Below are 23,052 nucleotides of genomic sequence, written 5' to 3'. Positions count from 1 at the left end.
AATAGAGATTTGGCATAAACTACTGCATTATTAATGCACCTACGCATTTGCAGAGTTTGTGGGGAGGCAAGAGGGAGGCAATTGTGTCTCCCTGCCAGCAGCTGAAGAATGTCACTAAGCCGAGTCTTAAATAGTTCCAATAGAAATATATCTTGTGTGTATACATAAGCTATAAACAAATGCAGTAAAATCTTTTTCTTTTCATTTTTTTGGGGCTTTGTGATATTCATCTGTTAGCCCTAATGTGAATTCAGCCGTGGCTACAGATTAGTTAGTCTTTTATTATTGTAGCAAAGATAAAAAGTAACAAATAATGTACATGCTCACGACAACACAGTTAGCAAACTGCAGTACCTGTAAGTTATCTTGCATTTCACAGCCAAACAGAAAGACTATGATGGTGAGATGCTGCGGGCTGACAGTGTGAATCCAAATACAAGATATTTCAATAGCAACATTCTGTTGAACATCATATTTCATTTCTTGACCACTGTGTAAAACCATGTTTTAACTATATGGGTTCATATAATCACATCTGTCTCCTCTTCAGGACGGTTCAATAAAACAATTATAGTTAATGTAATTCTCTTTGTGTAACTTCAAAGCACAGACATGCTCAACAAATACAAGTGATTATGCATTGTTTATAAGCAGATAAAGATGCAGTATTAAGTCAGCCACCTCACCTGCCACAGAGAAAGTGCCTTTTGACTTATTTTATGCACACAAAGGGACACATAATTATTAATTTACTGTTATCTTTAATTCATGTCTTTACTTTACTTTCATTACCATCATAGTCTTTGTGTTTTGCTATGAAATGCATCATAACTAACTGTGCTGACTTGTGAGTACATATACATGACTTGCTGCCGTTAAGCTTTTCTGTGGTAATAAATGACTAATAAATGACCACAGATGTGCCGTTGGCCTGTGGCTGCAGTAGGACCTTGGGCCCACTGTGACTCTTATTCAAAATTCTGATAGAGCTCAAAAAATGAACGCTGGTTATATTACAGTGGACAGACTTTTCAACATTTCTACTTGTGTTTCTTACTCTAACTTTCTTCCCCTGTGTTAAATTTCTAAGTCTGCCTGTGTACAGTATCTACCCCACTTTGCATTATCTTTTGTTTTCCCTTGATTTAGACCTGATACAGTACATCATGAAATGTAATGTTGCCTTCTACAAAGAGCCCTGTCCTTTGGTGTCTTTGTATTTGATAAATAATATAAGTTATAAACCCTCAGTATTGAAAGTGACTCAGATGTGTGTATAAATATTATGATCAAGTGAACATTGTGATCACACTTTTGAAGTATTTAAATGACTAAATGAAATGGAATTCTAAAATGTTCCCACACTGCTCACTTGGATGTCTGATTTAGATGCCACTGGTCCATCTTCCAATACAGTATCATGGATTTTTGTATTACAGCTTCAATCTTTCTTTAAGAGCATTTACACCCCTATTGATTATAGTTGAAGTGGTTCTTATTTTTTCAATGTTCCTAAAAAATGGCGACACAATGTTTAGTGTCATTTGCTTGCTTTTACAGACTGCACTTGGCTGCTGGTGTGCATTACACTTTGTGATTGTGTTGATGAATAAAGTGTTTGCTGTAATATGTGAGCTTGTGTGTAATAAGGTGGGCATTTGTGAATATGTGCATGGGCACGTTTTGACTTCATCACCATTCAGAGAGGCTTAGCATGATCTCTCATCATTAACTGTGAAGAGTTAATGATGAGGGAAGCAGTAGCTCCGCAGAGGCCAATCACACACCAGACTCTGACAGCATGCAGAGGCTTATCTTGTTCTATGTAATGTCTGTCTCTGTGTGTGAGTGGCTGTGTATGCACAGTGGGTTTTATTGCGTGGGAACATATATGATGGGATTTCTGCTATCTTTTCTCACATAATAATGTTTGTTATCATCCGAACACCATTAGAACATGCATAATTCATTTGTTCAGATGTTTGACTTTCGTAGGTTTATGGACATACAAAGCAGAATCCATAATCATATAGCTTCATTATGGTAGTGTCAGACATAGATTTAGCACAGAAGGGGCTCTTGGTAGCTCCAAGTATTGCTCAGGGCTACATGGCACACTGGCGAAGGCCGAAGGCAGTTTCCCCCTCCCCAAACTCCAGGGGACTGACTGGCAGGCTTAATGACACTGTCGGGGTTACAGCACGTCTCCAACTCATTTTCAAATGTGATTGAAGTTCGCAGTGGGTAGCTTTTCATCAATGTTGAGCAGACAAAAGGGACCTTTTCAGTATTGTCTTTGTATGTGGGTGCATTTTGTGTGTTTGCACGTGTACGCCTGCAGCTCTGAAGAGGTGCACTAGAGAAAAATCTCTTTATGGGTGTTATCTGGGCTGTGTTGGAATCTCACATTCCCAGAGTTGATGAGTTTTGTATGGGCTTGTCTCCAGTGTGTACTCTGCTTGTTTATTGCATAGCTTTTATATAATATGATATACTTTCAGGCAGTCAGGAACAGACAACAAATGTTGTCAGATGTACAAATAGTATTGTAGGTCTAGGTCAGTGTGACATTAAATCTATATGGTATTTAAAATTTACAAGAATCATAAATTCAAACAAAATCCATGGGCAACATTATCAAAGCCTTATTGCATAGCTGTAAGAGTAGCGAAGTTTAGAGCAACTGTTATGTAAAAAAGCCTGGTCTTATTTAGTCTTCAGTGCATAACAGTGTGTCCGTTCTCCTGCTTATACTCCTGCTAGGCTCTTGTTACAGGCCACCTTAGCTTAGGCCCAAGCCATTTGTTGCTGCAGATGTGGGATGACTCATGTAATAGTTGTTGGTGTTGGCTCAGCTGTAATTCTAACCCCCTCCTCTCTCCCACCCCTCCTTTCTCATTTCCGCCCCCTTCCCTGTTCCTCTTTTTTTAGGTCCTCTCAACTTGTCTGCTCACTTTTGTTAAGCAGTAGTTAGACCTATGCTACGGCTGTGAAGCCTGCATCCTGTCACTTAATGGCAGTGCAAAAGTGGTCTGGGATTACTCTATCACTCTAGTGTGAAGAGGCCAATCTAATACAGACAGAAATCCACTTTGTTTGAAGCCACACTGGTGTTTTTTCTGTCATTCTTGCTCTCGACTGGTGGGAGTAGAACTGGCGGGATGCTTTTGCATCTGCTTTGAGTCAGTTGACACTCTTCAGTCATTGCTCAGCATACTAAGTTTCATACACCTGGAGCACCTTCTTTTAGTTTGGGTTGGGAGAGTTTAGCAGAGCCAAGTATTTGTCCTACGCTGGCAAATCCCCCTTATACATTGCGTGACCTGAAGACAACAGGCATTCCAGAAAAATCATGCCTTCAAATTCCAACACAGACCCTGCAGAGTGTTTGGTAAACATATCCCCCTCTCTGCTCTCTGTCTCTTTCTAGCTCTGCCTCCTTATTGACTGAACACCCATTTTTCCTCTATGTATCATTTTCCATTAGGATTTCCTTTAAAGGCTTTGTTAGTGTGGCATAGGCATATGTGTGTTTGTATATTTTCTTTTGGATGGGTTGTAAAGCAGCTGTAACCAAATGTGCATCATGGGGTGGCTCAGCTGAGATGCCAACTTAATTTGTGGCTGAAGGGCTGTAACAAAAGCCAAACACACGTCCTCTCTGACTTCTAATCTGCCAGAGGCAAGAGATACAATCAAGGCCCCTGCTAGCAACTATTTACCCTCCCTGTCAATCAGAGTCCTGTGGCGTGTGCTCACAGCTGGAGGCCTCATTAGCAGGTGGCCCAGAATATCCCAGAAAACATCCCTTAAAAGTGATGATTATTTCCTCTTCCTGTTTTATCCACCCCACACCCCACACCACAATGGAACACATTTGATGTCTCATCTGCCTGTTCAGTTTATCTCTCTGTCTGTCTGGTTCTTGAGTCTATATTACCTGCAGATAAATGTCATCATTGCAGCTTTGCTGTACTGTCCTGGCAAATTTTGGTATCAAGGAAAGTAATTAGGAAAATTTGTTTTTGATCCTCCTGCCTTTAAACACACAGTTAGACATACATTCAAAATGCGGACACACTCACCCCAGGAGACCTGCTGTATGTGTCTACCATGCGACATGAAAAGGAAGGTTTCTAGGATTTGGTTTCCATCATGCTGCACTAAGGGAGCTTAACATCCACATAGTCTCAAATCTCTGTCGCAGTGGAAGGTAGTTTGTGCACCCATGTGTTTTAGAGAGACAGAGAGTGTGTGTGTGTGTGTGTGTGTGTGTGTGTGTGTGTGTGTGTGTGTGTGTGTGTGTGTGTGTGTGTGTGCAAGTGTGCATACTGTGTATACGAATGTGATAATACAGTCCAGTAGTAAGATCCTCTTTTTAGTCTTTATCAGGTGGTCCAGGTCTGTCCGCCTGGGGCTAAAGTGGAAGACCCAGTGGTGCTGAAAGCATTGGGTTAGTCTAGTGCCGCTTAGACCATTGAGGTGCATAGGTGCTGTGGAGGGACAACTCTCTCTTTTTATCCCACCAAATGCTGGTGTTGATGCTGTGTTCTGCAGGCTGTCCAGGCCACAGTAGCCATTCTCACCAGGCTTGTAATTACATTCGGGGAATAAAAGCACAGAGGGAGGAAGGGATTTAAATGGTTTGTGTGCTAGATTGGATGTAGAATGAGGTGCTTTTGTGCTCCCAGCTGGATGTCATCATGTATTTATTCACTCAGTCCTTCAGAGATTGATGACAAGAGTCAGTAAAGGCATGATTGTGCTGGCTATTTAACTTACAGGTGAGAGGTAGGAGGTTATTTTGATCAGGATTATGATAAATCTTTAAATAAATGTTAATGCTACTTTTTTTTACAGTGGAGAAAATATCCTGCCAAACCGGTGGGGTACAGATTATACTACATATACAGTATGTTGTTTTGTAAACAGGGCTGAATTTGCTTGGTATGAAGAACATATATTTATAAACTTTCCTCATATAATGATGATTAGTAATATATTTAAGAGTCTAGCTACTCAAATACTGTAAAAAAGAGAAGAGACAACTTGGATGTTGTGCAATTTTGTGTCCTTCTTTTGTGTAGAGAGTACAAAAGGTCCTGGGTGTCTCTTTTCCATCATACTGTTCATTTAACCAGTTGATTCACAGGAGAACAATTGTTTCTAGCTTATAATTAAAGCAAAAGCACAGAGACTTGAGCCTTTTGGCTTATGTCAGTATCCCGTTTATCATGTTAAGAGGAGATGACAGAAATGGGAATCGTTTATTCTCAGGATGTGCAGTGTTTTCTGCTATTCCTAACTACACACACACACACACACACACACAAACACACACAGACTTCCAGTCTGGAAGCTTAGACATGTATTTATACGTGTAAGGAAAGTGAGGTAGATGATAAAGACAGTAGATTGAGCCAATTTATTAGTTATTATTTCATGCTCCTTTTTACACCAGTTCTCTATCTGCACTACTCTAAACAGTAATCTACTTCAGATCGACAGTCCTTTTGTGAAGCTCCTCTTTTTATATCACAGAAGAAAAGCCTACTTTAAAACAGAGCAACTGAAAGCAACCATGCATCCTTGTATTTCACACAAATCTGATGCGGTCTAAACCCATTAGGCACGAGTGACTTGGTGTTGCAGATGGGTCAGAGGAGAGCGGCACAAAAGCTCTATCTCCCCTCAGAGCCGTGAGGTGCTGGGAGTCTGGACATTTGGTTGTCACTCTTCATTTCTTTCATTGTGTCATGCTGCTCCTGGCCTACCCAGCTCATATTGATCTGGTTCTTCAGACCTTAACCTGCGCTCCTTTATCTTTCCTCTTCTCACCTTTTCTCACTTCTCCTTTTATTCGCTTCTCTTCTCTATCCTCTCCACTGCACCTTAACAAATGGAAATTTTTGTGTGCCATTGAAAAGGGTTGGACTATGTAGTCCTATATTTCAGGCCTGATTTGTCCCGCTGGGTGACTTGACAGGGACAGTTCCTCCCATGCATGGACCTCCATAATGCCCTTGAATAACCCCCGACTCCTGCGTCCTTGGACTGAGTGCCTGGCTTTCTGCTAAATGCTCTCAGATGCAAATCAGGACCTGCAAGCTATGCTATATTTGGCACTGTGTCCTCAGACCCAGTAGTTAGCCACAACAACAGCTAATTAGCTTTTAATGGATAGACTTTGAAAATGAAGTATCATCAGATGTTCATCCTCTTTAACCTAAGTTTACATTCTTGGTGTATTCCTCATCTCATTTACATACATGTTGGGATTAGCTTTGGCACAAAAGTTTTATGCTTCCAACAGGTAACATGATTAATTTCTGATCACATTCAATATGGTCACTTCAACTACTTCTAACCCCTGTTGGTATCTAAAGACACAGTTATCCACCTTCTACATTGTCCCTAGCTTGAGGCCTTGCAAAGTGGCAAAAACCTTGATGTTTCCCTCAATCCCTTCCTGGAATGACTTTCAAACACCACTGTGATTTCCCCTTCTGTCACCACAAGGTCTCTCAAGAATTGATTCCCTGTACCAGCAGGCTTCACACAGCTATGCCCGTGGAGATTTGACTTTAGTACGGAAATAAACAGCAGCCCTTTGCAGCCCTTCAAGGCTTTGCTCTGATTTTGAGTACATTAAGATTCATTCACAGTGCCCTGTTTCCCCTGTGTGCCACCTCTTCAATTTCCTCCTCAACCAGACTTTAGATTCATGTGTTTATATCAGAAGGCAGGAGGACTGCTTTTGCATTTGAACAATTCTGACATCCTCTCACAGGGGACAGACACTGGGATTGAGGTAGGGGCTATGGGGTCTGAGCCAAGCTCCAGCCCCCCTCCTCTCTTGTCCTCGCTTAACATTTGGCCATTTCTGTAAACCTAGTTTTGTCTGGTGTGTTGTCAGAGAGAGGGAGCCTGTAATATCAAACCCCCACGCCACTTGAAGGGAACAGTCAAATTTTCCACCAGCACCAATGGAGACTGTCAGATCCAATTTTATTCTGTGCCTCTTGTGTTTCTTCCTCTCAGCTGCCGGTTTGCTCCCAAGCCGCACAATATTGTCTCGAACAAACACACAAGCACATACCAGAGCATAGTGTAAATGCACAAATACACGCAAATGCAATTTTGTGGACAGATGAAACACACACACATGCACATGTACCCCACAAAGCTCTGGGATAGATGTGTCTTGTCTGTGTATTACTTTGTGTCTCTGTGTAAGGATGTGTGAGTGAATATATACTAGGCCTCTGGAGTAACCGCAAATGATCCACCATTTGCCTGGCACCACAGCACAGGCTACCCACAGCTTGCAAAAGCATTGCCTGTACTGTGCCCTGTCTGTATCATTAGCTCACATCATGTGATGCTTCGTGGGTGTTTGTATGTCTACTTGCTGGTATCAGGATGTGTGTGTGTGTGTGTGTGTGTGTGTGTTAAGCAGCAGACCATCTAATAGACAGCGTAGTAGCTGTCATGAGTGCCCTTACCCACAGCTTGACCTTTGGTGACAATCAATCCATTGTAAACGTGTCATGTGGAGGCTAAAGGAATTATCAAGCTACCAGCACTCTGGCGTCATTTATCTGCAAGCTGGAGGTCACACAGGTCATAGAGGAACAAGTAGCTCATCACTGTTAATAGATCAGATAAGCTCTGATGATTGGTTTACAAACATAATAGCTCATTTCAGTAAATCAAAAGCTGTCCTTATATAACTTTTCCAACAAATGATATAGTCAAGGGCATCGCCTGGAAAGGGTTATTACTTTCATGAATTTTATTTAAAACTTGGAAAAGGAATGAGAAAGGGGGTCTGTTATTTGGCTCAAGAGGAAACAAAAGTTGAATCCAAATTGGCCTGTACTGGGTTTATCAGTTACAGTGGATTACTGTTTCCCTCGGTGTTTGTGTGTGTGTGTGTGTGTGTGTGTGTGTGTGTGTGTGTGTGTGTGTCCAAACATGCTTCGGGCTGCATGTGTGTATGAAAGAGCGCAATCAGGCACAGCTGTACCTGCCCTCGCTTGGCAGAGCACAGCATTTGCCTGCTAAAAAAAGGCAGAAGGTTTTGATATGGCAGAGAGGCAGTCATTTGGCTTATCTAATGGTGGCTCCCATAGGATCCATATCAGTGTGCAAACACCGAACTAGGCGAGACAATAGAGTATACACCCATAAAACCAGCAGAATATTTTATCATATTCATCCCCACCCCCAGCTTTCACACTGACATTCCTCCTCTGATCCCCCCCTTGTTTCTCTTTTATGCACGGATGCAGGTATATATGCATATATATATATTTTTTTTTGGTGAGGGGGTGTACAGAGAAGAACATGCACCTTTAAAAAGCAGCATTCAAGCTTCTGAGAGAGCATCTCTGACTGGTCTGTTCCATCTTTGAGTTTATTACAGTTGTGATGTTTCCTTTTTTTGTCAAAAAGCATCTCGGCAGGTGAGTACAGATCTAAAGACATTCTTAGCCCTGGGGATGTCTCCAGTATTCTCGTCTCTCATCCTTCAAACCTAGTCTCCCCCATAGCCTTTTATCTGCCCCACTCCTCCCACTCTGCTCTTTCCCCCGTGCCCCCCTCTCCCTCCGGTGTGTGGTTCTTTTCCTTGCCAGCCAACTCCTGTTGCTGCCTGAGCCCAGCTCGTTAAGGGAAACGCTGGTGCATGGTTGTCCTCACCTTCCCTCTGCACTGCCTTTTAATTAGACAGCTGTTTGTGTGTGCGTGTGCAGTGAAGTACACTGATGTAGTGTGAGCGTTAATGCTTGTGTATGGAGTGCTTTAGTCATCTTTTTGAAGTGAGCGGTATCATAGTGGCTTATTAAATTGTCTGATGTTCAAGTTAGGCATTAACTACCAGTGTGCACTCAATACACTGTATGCACAGGAAGTTTTGGACACAAATATTTCCTAATATTTTATTGACAATGAATTGATTAATTAACATAATTAAGGCCTTACTTATCTTTTCACGTTTGTTGAGCTGTGCTTTTGAAATTGCAATAGTGCTGTAATCAATCAATTGTTTATTATTAGGAGTATACATTTTATTGTTCCAGTCATTGCAGTAAGTCCATGTGTCTGCATCTGTGCAAGAACTGTTTTTTCTAGGCTGATGGCCTAACATCTCTGTTAGTACAGTAACAGTGGTTGTTCCCACCTCTTTGGTAATGGAATCAAACATGTTCTCCATCCCCACTTGCAAAGAGAGGGTGACTCCTCTCCTCTCCCATATAATCCTATTAATAGCACTTTGCTGAAGCAGTGGCTGCCCTGCCCTCCTACAGGACATACTGTTTGGACAGAGGGCAAACTGTGGGCTCTTTAAAGCCTTACACCTCCCAACCCTAGTTCTCTCCATCTCATGCTTAACACTAATTTACACTTCTTGTCTGAAGGTGGACACATAAGGCTATAGATGCGCACATGCTTTACTTTACCAATTTCAATACATTCACAAGTATGATTTAACTCTGAACAGCAGCTACAACAAGAAGAAGCCCTACTTTTTGTGCTCTATGTAAAGTTCAAATAAATGTTAACTCTGATGTATGTAACGAGTGCCTAGTTCACTTTCCGGGGAAATGCGCAATCTGTGCACTTTCACTGTGAGACTCTGCAGAGAGTCTGTCATGACCCTTGCAGAAAGGTTCATTACGGACATGTAGAAACAGAAATATGAATTGGTTCTTACTCATCTCCCATCTTTTTCTGTCTTTCTTACCTGTGAAGGCTTTATCAGAAAAGCTGGTTCAATGATTTGTTTTCAGTGTTCTCACTCCAATTTTCCTGTGATTATTAGGCAATATTCATATATATGTATAATAATATATTCATCTTGGGGGGGGCCGTCAAAATAGGTTATTATAAAGTAATAGGCCCTGATCATTTCTTCTAAGGTGGTAGGCAGTACTCTTCTGTTCCTGGGTAAAAAATAAAACAAAGAACAAAATTCAGAGTCACAAAAATTGCACACAGACAAGCTCAGCCCGGAAGAGCAGAGATCTGCAGCATGACATAAGGGGCTAATTATGCTAAGAACAATGCATTACCTCTAGCATGTGCTGTGAAAGCCATACCTCTAATGTGCTGCAGAATATAAACATGCTTAGTGAAGGAGGCTGACAGAGGAGAACCAGTGAAGAATCCAAAAACACTGTCCTTGTCGGAGGAAAAAAGGGAATAATGTTGTTGGAGCCAAGAATCTCTGATTAACATGTCATCTTAGCCCTCCTCTGATGCCTTCCTTCTTCTCTTCTCCTCTCTCTTAGGCAGAGTTAGTTTACCTTTCATTAGGAGACCCTTGGTGAAAAATGTGTTTGCTGATAAGAGCCAAAAGTTTATCAACAGTTTATATAGAATGGCGTTAGGATTAATCAAATCAGCGCACATCCGGAGAAGTGCTGGACTCTCTAAACACAATCAGATCTGACTCTGCAGACGAATTGTAAGAAAGTGGGTGTGGGCTGACTGACTCAGAACAAGGATGGAGGAAGTACTGAAAAGAAATGGAATCAAATTAGAATGAAGTCAATTTGATAGACATTATGTATTTTGGGCCATTATTTCTCTCCTAGATTGAAAGCTATTTTGCATTACTGCTCAGAAGTCAAAATGAGCAGTGATGGGAGAAGGCTGCAGTTAGAAGGGGGAGAGATATGGTCCAGTGTCTGTCCCTGAGCCCAACACAGTGCATCCTCTGTGACTGGTGAGGCTGGCTCTTCATTATCAGCCTATCTTGGCTTCCATCTGAGTAGAAAATGCAGCGTTGCAGTCTCACTTTAGAGGGACACTGATCACAAAAGCAACTCATCTCAACTGGAGAAAGATTGCACTCCCCCTCTCACTTTCTCTCCCCATGCATCCCGCTGCACTCAGCTGAAGGCAGACAGAGATGAGGAATCCTCTCTGTTTTCTGCCCAGAAAAGTGGAAGTTTGAGTCGGAGAGATGGAAGCTTCAAAAGGCACATGTAATTGAGCAGCCCTAGATAGGCTATCTGGGAACATGAAACAGCAACAGTTGTGACGGAGGGTAATTGCCTCCCTGGGCCTGTATAATGCCTTGTCGAGTCTTTAAACTTGAGCAAACTGCTGGAAGTCCTTATGTCAGCAGGTAATTGGTTCCAGGCATCAGCAGCTATGTAAAATGAACGAAAGATAGCTAGGTATGTGTGTGTTTAGAAAAAAGGTGTGTGAAAGATTCAAAGAAATGTGTTTTTCTTTATAAGCGTTCTGTTATATTGATTTTTTTTCCCTACAATGTGCTATGCTTTTTATTTATTCATAGGAGCTCAATACTTTTATTATGTGGCGGAGGAGCAAAGTAAAAATATTTCCCTCTCTCTATTTCTTTAAATTACATCTTGATGTATTTGTGGAATAATATCTATGTAAATATTGAATTCAAGATGTTGCTGTTCAGTTTTGTAACATACGGCTATGAAAACGTTTTTTATAAATTCTGCTTTCCTGAAGATCTAACAGCAGAAACTGCAATGAGTAGTTCGTCCTGATTTTTGACTTTGCGCCCAGAATGAATCAGGTCATCTCTGTTGCTAAGGCTCCAAGTTCGGCTAGATGGGCAGCACTGTGGCCTTCACTGTCAGAGTATCTGTCCTCTCATCTGGCCTGGATCCAACCCCCTTCCTGGCTTTAGGATGCTGAGGAAGGATATGCTTTATTAGCTGGCGCTGCATGATTAATTGAACATCTGTTCACACAAAGACAGCTGACCCCAATTCCCAGCTGTTTACCCCCTGTATAAACAGTTAATAAGCCTGCAGTGAACATGTCACATAGGAGGTCAAGATTGCTTTTCGTGAAACCTCTCAATTTCATAGCTGAAATGCTCCTTTTTGCAGTTGTAACCAGTGCTCTCGATATTTACACAAGTTGTCACCGCTTGTTAAAATTGAAAAAACAGTAGAGTACAATACACAGAACATCTCTATGTTCTCTGTGTTTTGGCTTGTGAGGTCTTGAAGCTGACACCCCCCTCCTCCCCCCTTCCTGATTAGCGGTGTCTTTGTTCTGTTGGCGGTGCCACACCATGACGCGTGATTGCAGCGGGCAAATTGAGAGCTTTAAAACTAGCCTGCTGCCTTGTTGATCTGCATTACACCGTACCCCCCTCCAAGCTCAGCAAAGACTGAATCAAATCAGGTTTTGTTTGTTATTTGGTCTCTGCGTAGTGAGCCTGCTAAGAGATTTGGGTATTTATATGCTTTTTTCTAGAAATGTTCTCCATTTGATTTACAAAGCAACTAAAGGGCTAAAGGGGGATTAAAGTGTTTGGGGGGAATATATAAGATGCAAAGGCAACAGGTTTAATCAATGTTGATGAGATGTGGGTATAATGGATGGGGCTACATACTTTCATTTGTTTACAGTTTGTTACCTTGCCCTTTTTGTTTTACACACTCTCTTTTTTGTCTCCTAATTCCTAGGCTGCTTCAATGGCACTTAGCAGCTTGGGTCATGTATATACAGCCATAGGGGACTATCCAAACGCCCTAGCCAGCCACAAGCAGTGTGTCCTGCTGGCCAAGCAATCCAAGGATCAGCTGTCTGAGGCTCGCGAGCTGGGAAACATGGGGGCTGTCTACATTGCCATGGGAGATTTTGAAAATGCTGTCCAATGCCACGAGCAGCACCTGGGCATTGCAAAGGCCCTAGAAAATAAACGTGAGGAAGCTCGGGCCTATAGTAACCTGGGCAGTGCCTACCACTACCATCGTAACTTTGACAAGGCCATGTCCTATCACACTCACGTTCTGGAGCTTGCTCAGGAGCTGGAGGAAAAGTCCATTGAGATGAGGGCCTACGCAGGGCTGGGTCATGCTGCCCGCTGCATGCAGGACTTGGAGAGGGCCAAACAATACCATGAACAGCAACTTTCTATAGCTGAGGGTTTGAAGGACAGAGCTGCAGAGGGAAGGGCCTCCTCCAATCTGGGTATGTATGCCAAATGCCTCAGCAATAATAACATTAACTTTAGCCTTTCCAAATGTCCGGATAGCTCATTTAATCTCTATGATGACATTTTAATGTACACTATGCTGAATAATTTTGCTTTCAGCAAATTTGTGATTTAGCATATTGGGCTACATAAATATTGTTCTACTTGAGTTGATTTTGATAAAATGAGTTTGATCAGGCACTTTTCAGATGAAAACTAGAACTGTGTGAACTTCTTTTCAATTCCTTTTTGACCATTGGAGTTCAAGACATTAAAGGTAATAGAACATATGAAAAACTTTTTTCTCTTTTTTTTTTGTTGGTTTTTAATATTGTCAGACATAAGAGATCAGGAAGTATCTTTTAGTTATATATAGGGTATAGTCACACTGGGAAATCTGCACCTTATCTGAGGATACAGTGCCTGAGCATGGCACAAGTCAGCTGTGCCTGGTGTGTTTGCAACCTTGGAATTTTTGCTGTTTGGAATTAGATAAGTGCTTTAAGTCCTCCACATGAGCAGTGGTACATGTGCATTTATTTACAAGCTAAGGCTGTTACTGAACTGACCAAAGAATGACATTAATTGACTAACTACATTAATAATAGAGTAATATTTACACTCTAAAAATTTAAACTCTGTATAGTTCTACTTATTGTCCCATGGAAAAGTAACACTAACATCAGCACAATGGTGACACCATGTAATCCCAGGTCTCTGTAACAGTCTAGTCTGATGTAGCCAATATTCATGCTCAGACAGTTTTCATCCTGTGCAACAGTCAAAGCTTCCAGACACCTTGTGTTGCTAATGTTATACAATGTTCTCACTTCCATTCTCATTTTAGTATGTTATCTGAAAGTTCGCTATACTCGCTAGACCTGTCAACTGTTCAGTAACACAACCACATAATCAAACAAAACAACACAGAATTTAACAAGTGGCTAATAAGTTAGTACTTGCTGGTCCACCTTTAAGAAGGCCAGTTTTACATCTGCTTTATATCTCTTATCTATTATTGCAGTGCACTCTAATATTACTCTCTGTCTTTTCTCTCTTTTTCTCATCCTTGCTTCATTACACATCACCTTCTTATTGAATTTCCGATTAGCCATGGCTATGGCTATGTATTGCATCGGGGATGTATAGCAGGAAACATACAACAGTATCTGGTGATCCAATCCTGTTTGGCAGAGAAGTCAGTACAAGACAGTTCACCACCAAAATAATTTTGAAGTGGTTATTTTAATATAAAAATTTTGAGTAACCAGGTTACAGATGCATTTCTTCTTACTGTATCATCACAGTTTCATATAAAGGTGCTTTTAGATAAAGTAGTTAGCACTTGCAATATCCAGTAGATTATGTAAGACTAATAAAGTGCAGATCTTTTACACATGATCATTCATTTGTGATGATGAATAAGTTGTGAGCCTGGATTCATGTCACGTAAAAGAAATCCAACATACATTCATAATGCACGCTCTCAATGTAAGAAAAATGCAAAACTTCATAAAATGTATAGTTTTTCATGGGTGATTCCCCCCCCCCACATTAATCTGCTGTGCTCGCAGCTTCACGCTGGATTGGATCTAAAAGCAGCAAAAAAGGTTGTAAAGATGAAAATAATAAACAAGATCGAGCAAGATAAATATATAGCTAATTCATTTTTATTAAAACATTATTGTCACCTTTACAAGGCAGTATTTTATTGTGAAATCTTAATAAAATTAAGTTATTAGAAAAGCAACCTTGTGAGGGATAAAGGTGGCCTATTATGTATTTAAGACCCCAGCTGATAGATGGTACTGCTAATTCTTCTGTATTTAGTCCAGCAATTACAACTAACGCTGGATGACTTACGACAGCCATCAAGACCGTAGAAAACCTAATGCTAATGGAAAGCTAAGAGGCATAATAGTTTCTCCCAGATGTGTGAAAATGTGCAGGCAGAGAGTGGGGTTAATCAGCTAAACATAAATTGAAGTTGTCCTTTGACCTGCCTAATGGTCGCACATCTTGGATGACCTTAGTTCCAACACACCCGATTTTAAAACTACGTTTGTAGTCATAAATTAGGGCCTCTGTTGAGAACATTTATGATGCTAGAGTAAGTGTGAGCTTTATTTCAAGTGGGCAGCAAATTTATTCCCCTCTGTAGTGTGACTGCCATTATGGCGACCTGAGCACCCTTATTCATTATCAGTCGCAGCATTTCCCTTCTCCCACTCCATGAAATAGTAATGATAGTGTAGTTGATGCAGTGTCAGAGACCTTCAGCTGGTGACAGAGTTGTGGGTGGCAATGATGAAGCCTGTTGCTTTATGAAGACAGCCTGGATGAGCTGAACCATCGTGTAGATACACCCAGGGGAGTTTTCTGGCCGTCTCATACCTGCCGGCTTAGTTGGTGCTCCTTGTCTATTTTCTTTCTTTCCCCTTTTTACACTTTTTGATGCGTACATCTCTCATTCTCTCCGTCTTTCCCCTCACCCCTACTGATTGTAATCTGCAGCTGTCAGGCTCCCAGTAATTGAAACTGACTTGATGAATCGCTTAATTACCTTTAATAGCTGATTCAAGAGGAGCTGAATAATAAAGATAACAGACAATGAAGTGGAGGTTGTGAAGCATCAGTCTGTAATTGTCCGGTTGCTGTTGCTGTTGTTGTTTTTGTTTGTGACAGTGGGGCGTGCATTGTTATTCCGTCATCATCACCCGCAAGCCTGCTTAGCGCAAGAAGATATGGGCGAAAACTAACAGGATGTTGTTTCAGACTTCAAAAAATGCTGTTTTTACGCTGCGCACAAAGAGGGGATGATCGAGGGAAGATTAAGGAGCAGTAATGAAAACAAAAAAACACTGCCAGAGATGGGAAGAAGTTGCAGAAACAGGAAAGAACAAACTTTTATTATGCCCTCTCAGCTTGTCATTAATGTTATGTGTAGTGTGGGTGGAGCAGCAGCTGACATGGCTCTGAGGTACAGTTGTATAGAGAACACCATGCTTTAATATCTAACCATGATGCCCAGCGGTACCAGCAGCCCTGGCTCAGCACACTCTGACCTATAAAGAATATGAAAATGTTGCATTCCAGTCCCATTTATTATTCATTAATTGGCTAACTTACCCCCTAGTCAGCATTATTTAATATCAGAGAGAGGACTGAAGCAGTGGGTTCCCATGTAGCTCACATTTCTGGTATTCATGAAACAAAATCTAAATTGTATTTTTTTTTTTTGCATTTCACTTCAAAGAGACTGTAAATGAGATTGTTTGGAAGCATTTGTGTCTATGTCTGTCTTGTGCTTGCCTATTTTTAATTCACACCTCCACGTTTGACCATATGTCAAAGAAGTCACTTGCCGTCACAACTCCGTCACTTAGAAAAGGCTGCTGGTAAAATACCTAATTAAGCATTTTTCACGCTCTTTTTATCCAGCCCCCCCTAGGGAATGCTTTTTGTTGATGTGCAGAAAACAAGCAACACGAAGAGGAAAACAACAGGAAAATGAGTTCACAAAACAACACGGAATCAGGCTGTGGCTCAGAATTCACATCCTATCTCTGATATCGAAAAAAACAAGACAAACCCATTGAATTGGGTTCATTTATGATAAGACTCTTTCATACTTACACCGTTTTCCGTGTAGGGGTCTTGCAAGAATGATCACTGGAATTTACGTTCCTAAAAATCAATTGTTGAAATCAACTTTGTTCAGACATCTGATCACCAGACTTTGTAACAAGTATAACAGTAATAAAGCCATATCAGAAGATTAAACATCGTTTGAATAGACTTGTCAGGTGTGTAGAATGAATGAGCAAAGCAAAAATGCCTGATTGGACATAAATTCATTGTGTTTTCAATGCTGTTTTCAGGCTACCAGAAACAAACTACAGAGAACACATTTGTCTGGAGCACTGAGACATAGAGATGATTCTGTTATGTAGCTAAGCCTTCGGAAACCAGAGTGACTGCACTCATATTATTAGTCTGACCGAGAAAGGGAACAGGACAGTGTTGAATTTAAAGAGGAATTTAGTGAGCCTAATGGCCCAGACAGGATAAATGAAAGAAAACTGTAAGGAGGAAGAGAAGGAAAGAGCCGACCAAATACATAATACAGGCATTTATCTGAGAACTGTGAAATTTTCAGCTCCCCATTAATGACCAGGTAAATACCTTTAGTAAATATTAGCAGACCTGCAAAAGGAGAGAGCCAAAGGGAACAAAAGAGGTTGTTAACCTCCCAGTGTTATGTTACTCTCCTGAAGAGCTAGCTGGCCTTTGCTGCCTGGCCCCAAGTTTCTGTTTGTTAGGGAAGCAGCAGATGCACCCAGCCTCCCCCTGCATGGCCCCCTTCAATCTCTGGACAGAGGACCATGCCAGAAACTGGGCTAGAGGCCCTGCAAAACACACTCTTCTAGTCATTGTGCTTACACTGAGGTTTTGCTCACTGTTTGCAGTTATTATTCTACTCACTGCAGAGCTAATAAATGAAACAAAAGAGCTGTAGCATTCTTCTGCATTAAGCAACTGTGTCCCTTTTTTCAGCCCATCTGCAAATTCAGCATGAAATATGATCTGTTTCCTAAATAGAGAGGCGATTGTGCAGTGCAAAGAAAAACTTGAGACAATGTTGGTTTAAGCTGTAAGTAAGCTTTAAGTTGGTTTAATCAGATATCATGTGCATGGACAGTGTAGCGACAGTTGGTTTAATGAGCTGAAGGAGGGTTGAGGGTGAGCAGGCGAGCAAATCAAAGCAGTGAGTCCAATACTGTGTGTCTCTCCGCTGGAAGGCCACCCACTCATCATGCATCCATCTATACATACATTCTTCTTTTTATCTTCCAGTCTCTCCTTCAGTCAGACCATCTGAGACATCTGTGTCTGTGAGTGATGATATGGTACCTTAACCCCAGAAGCCCCAGCTCTGTGATAATAATGGTTAAAAGTTCATATACTGAACAAAAAAGATGAACAAATTTACATGAAGGTGTTCTGCCTTAGTGTAACACCTAAATGCTTTTAAATAGCTAATACATTTTTTTAAATATGTATAATTTGTTCTGCATTTTGAATCATCATTGTGTAGTATGATACATTTTTGATGTTTCAGTCAGCCGCCATATGTCAATAATACCCCTCAATTTATAAATGATGAAAGGTACTTGTGAGTGTAACCCTGTTAAGGATAAAAAATATTTTTTAATACTGTTCGGCCACCCTGAAATTTCTTTCAAAGGCTGACTTCCCTATTTTTAATATTTTAAACATGCCAAGCTCCTCCAGTTTGGGTTTGGAATTAGCTCTGGCTTTTACGTCTCACACATAAATGTAAATTATAATGCTGACCTCATTCTAAAATATAAATGAGAAACACACCCAAGTCATTTTTTGGGCTCAGGCTGGTCATCTTTGCTCTATTCCTGGTATCATCTCGACCCGTTGGCAGCAGCACAATTGTTGGGAAAATCCTCTTAGCTAACTGTAGGCAGCGGCACTCTGGACCTCCATAGCTCCTGGAAGAATGACACAGTGATTTACTCAGAACACGACACCATCCCTCAAAGTCATCACTGCAGCAGATCCCTCAATGTACAGCCAGCTGTGTAATGAAAAGTGACAACATGTTGCCACGCTTTAAATGTCTTTGGTTATGGGGGGGATGGGAAGGGCCCTGTATGGAAATACTAGAATGATGTGGTTATGTGCTTTATTCTGTTTTTGTTTTTGTTTTTTCACGGTCTTTGTCTTAGACCGTGTACAAATTAACATTAAAATTGAGCCATATTATTGAATGCATTATAATCAAGTGCATTTACAGTTTTTTTTTTTTTTAAATTAGAGGTTAAATTGAAATCCAAAACTCTTTGCTGAGATAATATTGATTTGGCCAACATGCCCCAACACCCGCCTTAATCACCTCTCCCTGACTAATTCCCAATTTTTGTGTTCCAGCAGGTTTTACCAGCATGTTTGGTATGGTTTTATTTACGATCCTGCTGGATATCATTCCCAGAGGGCTCCTTAATCCCTTTGCCATATGGGGGTGCCTAGAAAACATTTTCTTGCTTCAAGTGTGCCTCCAGGCATAGCCTAAGACTTATGGCAATTTTGGCTTGCAAGCCCAACCCCAAACCCTAGCCATAAACCCCCAGCCTCTGTCCTCCTTTACCCCTCCGTCCATCACCCAGCCCCAGATCCATTTTTAGCCTGCAGCAAAGAACATGTTTTCTGGTAATACATCAGTAGGTATTATATCCTCAGTAAGATCAGCCTCCATTGGGGAAAGTATAACCTTGGGAGTGACTTTGTGGTGAGAGCTGTCAGTGCTCTTCCAACTAGCTTGTTGTGAATCCTAACATGCTTCCACTCTGAGGGAAGACTCCCAAGGAACGCAAAGCTAAAGGTTTTGGCCAAGATGCAGGAATTAGTTGTGACACAACAACCTTAAAACTTAAAGGCTTCATCATCTTTGCCTCATTCATTCTTTGGCTTAAGTAATTAACACATTTACTGTATTTCTATAGTATTTAACCCAAACAATCACAGTGATTTTCCCCACTCTGAAAGTCTTAATTGCCTTCATGCTACATACGATGTACATTCTGCTGGTGTCATTTGGTAGCACTACCTGTCTCTCTTTATTACCCAGTGACCTGATGAGGTTTAAGTGACCCGATGATCACTTTAACCTGAGAACACAAGCAAAAAACAGCAAATCAGGTTTTATTGGTCAGCTGATCTCTCCATTGCACGCTGAATCATGGCCTGAACTAAGTAGGTGAAATAAGTCTGAAGATGTTTTCCCAGACAAATGTCATTCGTCTGTTGGATTTTTTCTATTTCATTTTTCGACACCCAAATTATTCAGGTTTTGTCTGAAAACAATTTCCTCATTTAGACTTGATTTAGAATGAAATAATGATGCACATTTCACACTCATGGCTTGGGAATTCTTCCTTGTCCACCTACCTAGACACATACGAGTGGACTGTGTCAATGTTATACATACAAACAAATAAGCAACCAAGTGGCTCATACTATAGATACCCTGATGCTTTTTCCATTCTTCTTGGCATTATGCTCTTGTTTTAATTGAGCCAACATTTTAATGCATATCCACACTTATCGTATAACCTAGCCATCTGTTTAGTTTCAGTCCCACTGTTTATGTAGCCTGTGTTTAGGCCCATAATGAGGCAGGTCTCGGATGATATAAATGGGAAAACACACATGGCGACAACTAATCCCTGCAGCACCATCACACACTCACCACAAGCCGCAGAGACTCTCTCCAATACTGATTCCCACCCACTCTGGCTCCACAGCCATTTCCATCTCTGGTGTCCCATCAGTGGCTCTACCCCAGTCATACTAGCCCATTGCTCTCTGTGCTGATGCAGCAAAGCAGTGATGGCCAAGCTGAATGGTGAATGAAGGACTGAGTTATTTGCCTTAGAGACTGTCTTCTTTTTCAGTGAGCTTTAATATTATCTGACCGGATGCCTAGCTGTGGCATGAAGGTATTATTTTTCAAAAGATATTTTATTAAAGATTACACGCTGAATGCAGCAGGTTCTCCATTATTTATTGCTTCTTCACACTTAACTCGTTTTTGTAAAGTTTTTTGCTGAGCTTTCCATCAGATCTTTATGTTATCGACTACTTTTACTTCCTTTTCTTGTTCTCTTATAACAATTTCCAACTCTGTGGAAAAGTTGTTGATTTTTGTAAAATCCCCCAAGACACAATCATCAAAGACGGCTTAGAAAATCCAAATATTCTATTTTGGTGTTATAATAACTTTGTTTGATTGCACTACATTTTAATGACCATAATTCTGTGGGAGAGTGTGTTTTGTAAGCAGAGAACAGATGGTCCTGAGAGCATATTTTAACAACCAAATGACTTGTTTTGTACATGGAAAGCTGACGAGGCACTTGAATTTCACTCAATTACAATTTTACTCTGAATGGGTCTTTAATTTCATCCTCTCTCTTCTATCTCCACAGGCATCATCCACCAGATGAAGGGGGACTACGAGACTGCACTGAAACTGCACAAAACACACCTGGCCATTGCTCAGGAGCTGAATGACTATGCTGCTCAGGGCCGTGCCTATGGAAACATGGGTAATGCCTACAATGCCCTGGGAGCATTTGACCAGGCTGTTCGCTACCATCGCCAAGAGCTGCAGATCTCCATGGAGGTCAACGACCGAGCCTCGCAGGCTTCCACCCATGGTAACCTGGCTGTGGCTTACCAAGCCTTGGGAGCACATGACCGTGCGCTACAGCATTACCAGAACCACCTCAACATTGCTCGTGAGCTCAGAGATGTCCAGAGTGAGGCGCGGGCTCTGGGCAACCTTGGCAACTTTCACTGCTCTCGAGGAGAGTTTCCTCAGGCCGTGCCCTACTATGAGCAGTACCTTCGACTGTCCCCTGACCTCCAAGACATGGAGAGTGAAGGAAAAGTTTGTCACAATCTAGGTTATGCCCACTACTGTCTGGGAAACTACCAAGATGCGGTCAAATACTATGAGCAGGATTTAGCTCTGGCAAAGGACCTTCATGACAAACTGAGTCAGGCCAAAGCATACTGTAATCTTGGTTTGGCATTCAAGGCCCTAGGAGACTTCACTAAGGCAGAAGAGTGTCAAAAATACCTGCTGTCACTGGCCCAGTCCCTGAACAATGCACAGGCTCGCTTCAGAGCTCTGGGAAATCTGGGAGACATATTTGTCTGTAAAAAGGATGTGGCTGGAGCCATTCAGTTTTATGAGCAGCAACTGGCCTTAGCTCACCAGGTATGGTCATAAATAGCAAATCAACGTGTCTACAATTCATCAAATAAATAGGAAATGTCATGTGCAATGTAATCATTCACTCATGTCCCTCTTGTTGATACTGTATATTTTTTACCTTGTTTTTAGGTTAAGGAGCGTAGGATGGAGGCCTGTGCCTATGCTGCCCTTGGGGCCACCTACAGACTTGTGCAGAAATATGACAAAGCTCTGGGCTACCACACCCAGGAACTAGAAGTTTACCAAGAGCTGGGAGATGTGTCCGGAGAGTGCAAAGCTCATGGTCATCTGGCAGCTGTCTACATGGCCCTGGGGAAGTATGCTATGGCTTTCAAGAGCTATGAAGAGCAATTGGAGCTGGGTCGGAGACTCAAGGATCCTGTAGTGGAGGCTCAGGTGTATGGAAATATGGGCATCACTAAAATGAATGTAGGTGTGATGGAGGAAGCTATTGGCTACCTGGAGCAGCAGTTGGCCACTTTACAGCAGTTGAGTGGCAACGAAGCAGTAATGGACAGGGGCAGGGCCTATGGGAACCTGGGAGACTGCTATGAGGCACTGGGAGATTTTGAGGAAGCTATCAAGTACTATGATCAGTATCTGTCAGTGGCCCAGAGCCTCAACCGAATGCAGGACCAAGAGAAAGCCTACAGAGGCTTAGGCAATGGACACAGGTGAGTGTGGCATCATGTTTCCTATTCACAGTTTCACACTGCTAGGAAAATACTTTTTTCTGTGTGTAACACATCCCCAGCAATTTCCCCTTGGCTGTTGCAGTCGCAGATAATTATATTGACTGGTTATTACTAACAATCACAGTAATCCTACTTTGCTTATTATATTTCTCCTTGCTCTCACTCTCAAGGTCCAGCATAGTTTAGAGACATGTGCCAGCAAGCAAGGCTTGAATGTGAGCCCAGTTCTAGTGACCCCGGCCTTATCTGTATGCAAAGAGGCTTTGGCACAAAGATGTCTGAAACTGGGGGAAGAACATTTATCTGAGGCAACCTCTCACTTCTTGTGTCTTTTTGTGCTTCTGTTTCTCTGTGTGCTTCACAGAGCTGATAGCATCCTGGGAGAATACACTGCAAAATAAAACACGAAAGGCTTGCTGAAATCCTCATTTCGAAGATGATTTTCTTCTTATTGTTCTTCATCATCATGGCACCACAGCAATCATACACAGCAGTATTAGCCATGCATGAGTTCAGAGGGGAATAATAGACATCACACGCATACCCTTCTCGTCTTCCAC

At 41.6% G+C, this 23,052-nt stretch overlaps 1 protein-coding gene across 4 annotated transcripts in view; it reads left to right on the top strand.

Annotated features, from left to right (window-relative positions):
• Nucleotides 1-23,052, top strand: part of LOC137135929 (tetratricopeptide repeat protein 28-like) — a 155,679-nt gene that overhangs the window by 109,509 nt on the left and 23,118 nt on the right. For all 4 annotated transcript variants that reach the window (XM_067520764.1, XM_067520763.1, XM_067520765.1 and 1 more), the window contains 3 exons: nt 12,471-12,978; nt 21,004-21,800; nt 21,927-22,471. In XM_067520764.1, coding sequence (XP_067376865.1) covers nt 12,471-12,978; nt 21,004-21,800; nt 21,927-22,471 — 1,850 coding nt within the window. The remainder of the gene's footprint in view (nt 1-12,470; nt 12,979-21,003; nt 21,801-21,926; nt 22,472-23,052) is intronic.

Source organism: Channa argus, chromosome 11 (genome assembly GCF_033026475.1).
Source record: "Channa argus isolate prfri chromosome 11, Channa argus male v1.0, whole genome shotgun sequence".
NCBI lineage: Eukaryota > Metazoa > Chordata > Actinopteri > Anabantiformes > Channidae > Channa > Channa argus.
Note: the sequence above shows the minus strand (reverse complement) of the source record. Positions and strands in the feature narration are given on the sequence as shown.